General features: G+C 46.0%; 2 protein-coding genes across 2 annotated transcripts in view; one reads left to right on the top strand and one right to left on the bottom strand.

Moving 5' to 3' along the window:
- Positions 1-3,189, bottom strand: part of T265_07885 (hypothetical protein) — a gene marked incomplete at both ends in the record, with an annotated part of 50,815 nt that overhangs the window by 19,754 nt on the left and 27,872 nt on the right. The window contains 2 exons of the mRNA XM_009173535.1: positions 181-461; positions 1,702-1,844. Coding sequence (XP_009171799.1) covers positions 181-461; positions 1,702-1,844 — 424 coding nt within the window. The remainder of the gene's footprint in view (positions 1-180; positions 462-1,701; positions 1,845-3,189) is intronic.
- Positions 1-3,189, top strand: part of T265_07884 (hypothetical protein) — a gene marked incomplete at both ends in the record, with an annotated part of 25,762 nt that overhangs the window by 10,712 nt on the left and 11,861 nt on the right. The window contains one exon of the mRNA XM_009173534.1: positions 2,732-3,131. Within this exon, the coding sequence (XP_009171798.1) occupies positions 2,732-3,131 (400 nt within the window). The remainder of the gene's footprint in view (positions 1-2,731; positions 3,132-3,189) is intronic.

Here is a 3,189-nt window from a genome sequence, read left to right on the forward strand (position 1 = left end):
CAACTCTCCATTTAACCGATTCCCTTTCAGAACCATCTGGTTGACTGTAGTATTAAAAGTTCCTTTCAACCTCAGAGTGGCAAACTCTCAGTGCACCAACCCTGTAAAATGGGATTACGTCGGGAATACCTACTTTATATATATATATATATATAATATCTGAAATCACCCAAATCTTACCGTGTGACAACTCTAGGCTCAAGCAGTTGGTCAGCGAACAGCGCATTGGACTGAGAGTTGCTCGATCCTCGAAGAATTCCTAGGTTCTTGACGCGACGTTTCGTACGTGCCGACAATTCACCCGTTTCTGGTTCATTCAGATTGATGTAGCGTCGAAACACAGAAACTACGTCTTCGTTTGTGAGTACGGCTCGTAGAAGTTTCTTCACCTGTCTGGCAGTCAAGTTCCGTTTGACCGTCAATTGCTCAAGCTGATCGGCTAGTGAACTACCAAGTGCAGCCTACGCGGTACGAGTTCAAAGAGAAACACATAGGCGGCGAGTAAATACACTTTGCAAACATTAATTTCTTTGGATGGCGAAAACGGACGTCCTCAAAAAAGCTACTGAGTGAAATAGTAAAGTGAATTTATGGAGCAGCGACTGAGTTAAGGCAACAAGACAACCTGAATGTTCAGCATCTCCAAAGTAGGAGTGAGAGCATGCAGCCACGCCACCCTTTCGGTGCAAACCTGTCCTGCAACCGAAAAGAAGCACGAGCGCGATGCCACCGTCAGGTTGTCCAAGCCTGCACAAGAGCAAACAAAAATCGAACGACATGTCTTTAACAACGGGGTAAAATCTGAGATCCTGTTTCGGATCAAGCCCACTGAGCAGTGGCAGATGGATAGCTGCATATTGTTTGAATTGTGATCAAAATACACCAATGGATTCGGTTCTGGAGATAAGCGTAAACCGTCACTCATGATCCCAGGGAGACGGCCATAAAACTCATTCAGTCCTCTGTACGTCTGTTACTGTGAATAGCTGGAGGACCCTCGTGTAGGCATCCGACGCAATGCAAACGGTGAAGGCTTTCTCAGTACAGCGAAAACGTATTTAAACAGGAAAATTCACCGGTTATACCCCTATAGAAAACTGTAATTGGGGAAAATCTGGCGATTTTCAGGTATCAGATACATTAGTTAAGTGTCACACGAATCAGTATTAGTCAGTAAGTCCACTCGATCTTCACGCAGCTACATTTTTTTTGAAAAATGTCATTCCGATGTGACGCCGTGGGACTTTACAAGATTGGAAAGCCCACCTCTGTTTTGATCTTGTTCGAGACAATGGCTGAAACTTTTGAATTGGAAATCTAATCAAGAAGCCCGGCGTCATGAAGCGTGTGGTTCACAAACATCTGACGCGCAATGACCGCACATTTAGCTCAGATATTCTTCGGATGAAGACTATTCATCCAGCAAGACGGGCTCTTAGTGTGATGCAAGATTAGCGCGAAGCTATCATACAGATCGCAAACGACTGCTTTGTCCGCCATTTGTTTGAATCAGACTAGTGCCAGTTCCCCTAGACGGAATACCGACGACACTGAGGACCTGAAAGTCCCCTTTGAATTCTCGAAGTTTTCATCGTGCAACTAATAGCATTCACTTCAATTGATGCGTGTTCTTCAACGGAAACTATGGTAGACTGTAAAGACGATGGCTAGGTAGTAACTGCTACGAGCCTTACTACGAACCTTACTATGTTGTAACGGTTTGTGTACATCCGTGACCCATTGAGTTATATGGCGAAGGGCGTCCATGAAACACTTGTAGTCTCTCATATCCAGTTGTTCAATGGCTAGAAGTTTGGCTAACATCGGTTTCTGGTCCTCCAGGTCTGGAGTTGGACATGGATGGCGATTTGTTATTTGAAAAGATGAAACGTATTGGCATTTCCCGCCAAATGGAGCTGCCCTGTGGTCAGGCTTTTGAGCCGAAGGATTCGGTTGGGGAAATTAACCATCTTCCTGTCTGAGAGTATCTAATCCTGCGTACACGATTCTTACAAGCAAAAACAGTCTAGTGTCCCATCAAACGTCACATAGTCCCTTCAACAGGGTCGCCTTACTTGCTGCATACAGCAGGGCGGATAAGCGAAAATGGGCTACTGCTGACGCTTCTCTTTCATTTTATACACAAGTCATATCCGTCTGCCCCCCCCAGTTAATAAAACTGTCTTTATACTATGATCCATTAGGACTGATGACCCGAATCGACTTGCATCGGTCTTGGACGCGACATCTGGGGGTCCATCGGCGCCGACAACCTCAGGCATCTTGAAATCAATCCTCAGGCCTCAACGCCAGGTCTATCTGACTGATTTCAATTTTCGTATTCTGAATTATGCGGGGCAAATCGCTGCTCTGATTCTGTTCGGGGGCCAGCCGTCCCTAATAAATCAATCCTCCTCAACGCCAGGTCTATCTGACTGATTTCAATTTTCGTATTCTGAATTATGCGGGGCAAATCGCTGCTCTGATTCTGTTCGTTCGCCAGCCGTCCCTAATAACCGAACATCACATCAGTTGGATGCATGTGTCACGTGCAGGACACGGGCCAGACGTAGGCATGCCCTGATTGGTCAGAATGCCAGCCAATCCGAGTCAAGCACCTTGACTCGACGGTTCTCGCCCCCTCACGGACATTCTGGCACGACCTTGTGGAACACTCTGCGACTACCCTATATATATACAGTTGTAATGATTTTCCTTTGTCTCCATAAAGGGCTGTGTACAGCTACCGTGCCTTTTGCTATACCATAGTGGGTGGAGCAGGAAGCCAAGGGACCGACACAGAGTTGCACTACCGTCCAGCAAGATATAACAACTGGCGACAACCCGAACCCACGATGTCAATTTCGGCAGAGCAACTCCAATTAATTTTACAGCAACAACAGAAGCAGTTCGAAGAAGCACAACTGAGGCTTGTTGAATCTCTGATGCGCAGTATGTCGGTGAATGCGATAAAAAAGGGTGAGCCTCCGTCTTCTTCCGCAGATGCTGCTGCCAGCTCAATTACCGAATTCAATTTTGATGCTGAATCTGGACGAACTTTCGAAAGTTGGTTCAAGAAATATGAAGACATGTTTCAAACCGACTTTGCTCAGTTTGATGATGCATGGAAAGTTCGACTGTTGCTGCGGAAACTGGGGACAGCTGAACACAATCGGTTCACAAATTTCA

This window comes from Opisthorchis viverrini (assembly GCF_000715545.1).
Source record: "Opisthorchis viverrini unplaced genomic scaffold opera_v5_191, whole genome shotgun sequence".
Classification (NCBI taxonomy): domain Eukaryota; kingdom Metazoa; phylum Platyhelminthes; class Trematoda; order Opisthorchiida; family Opisthorchiidae; genus Opisthorchis; species Opisthorchis viverrini.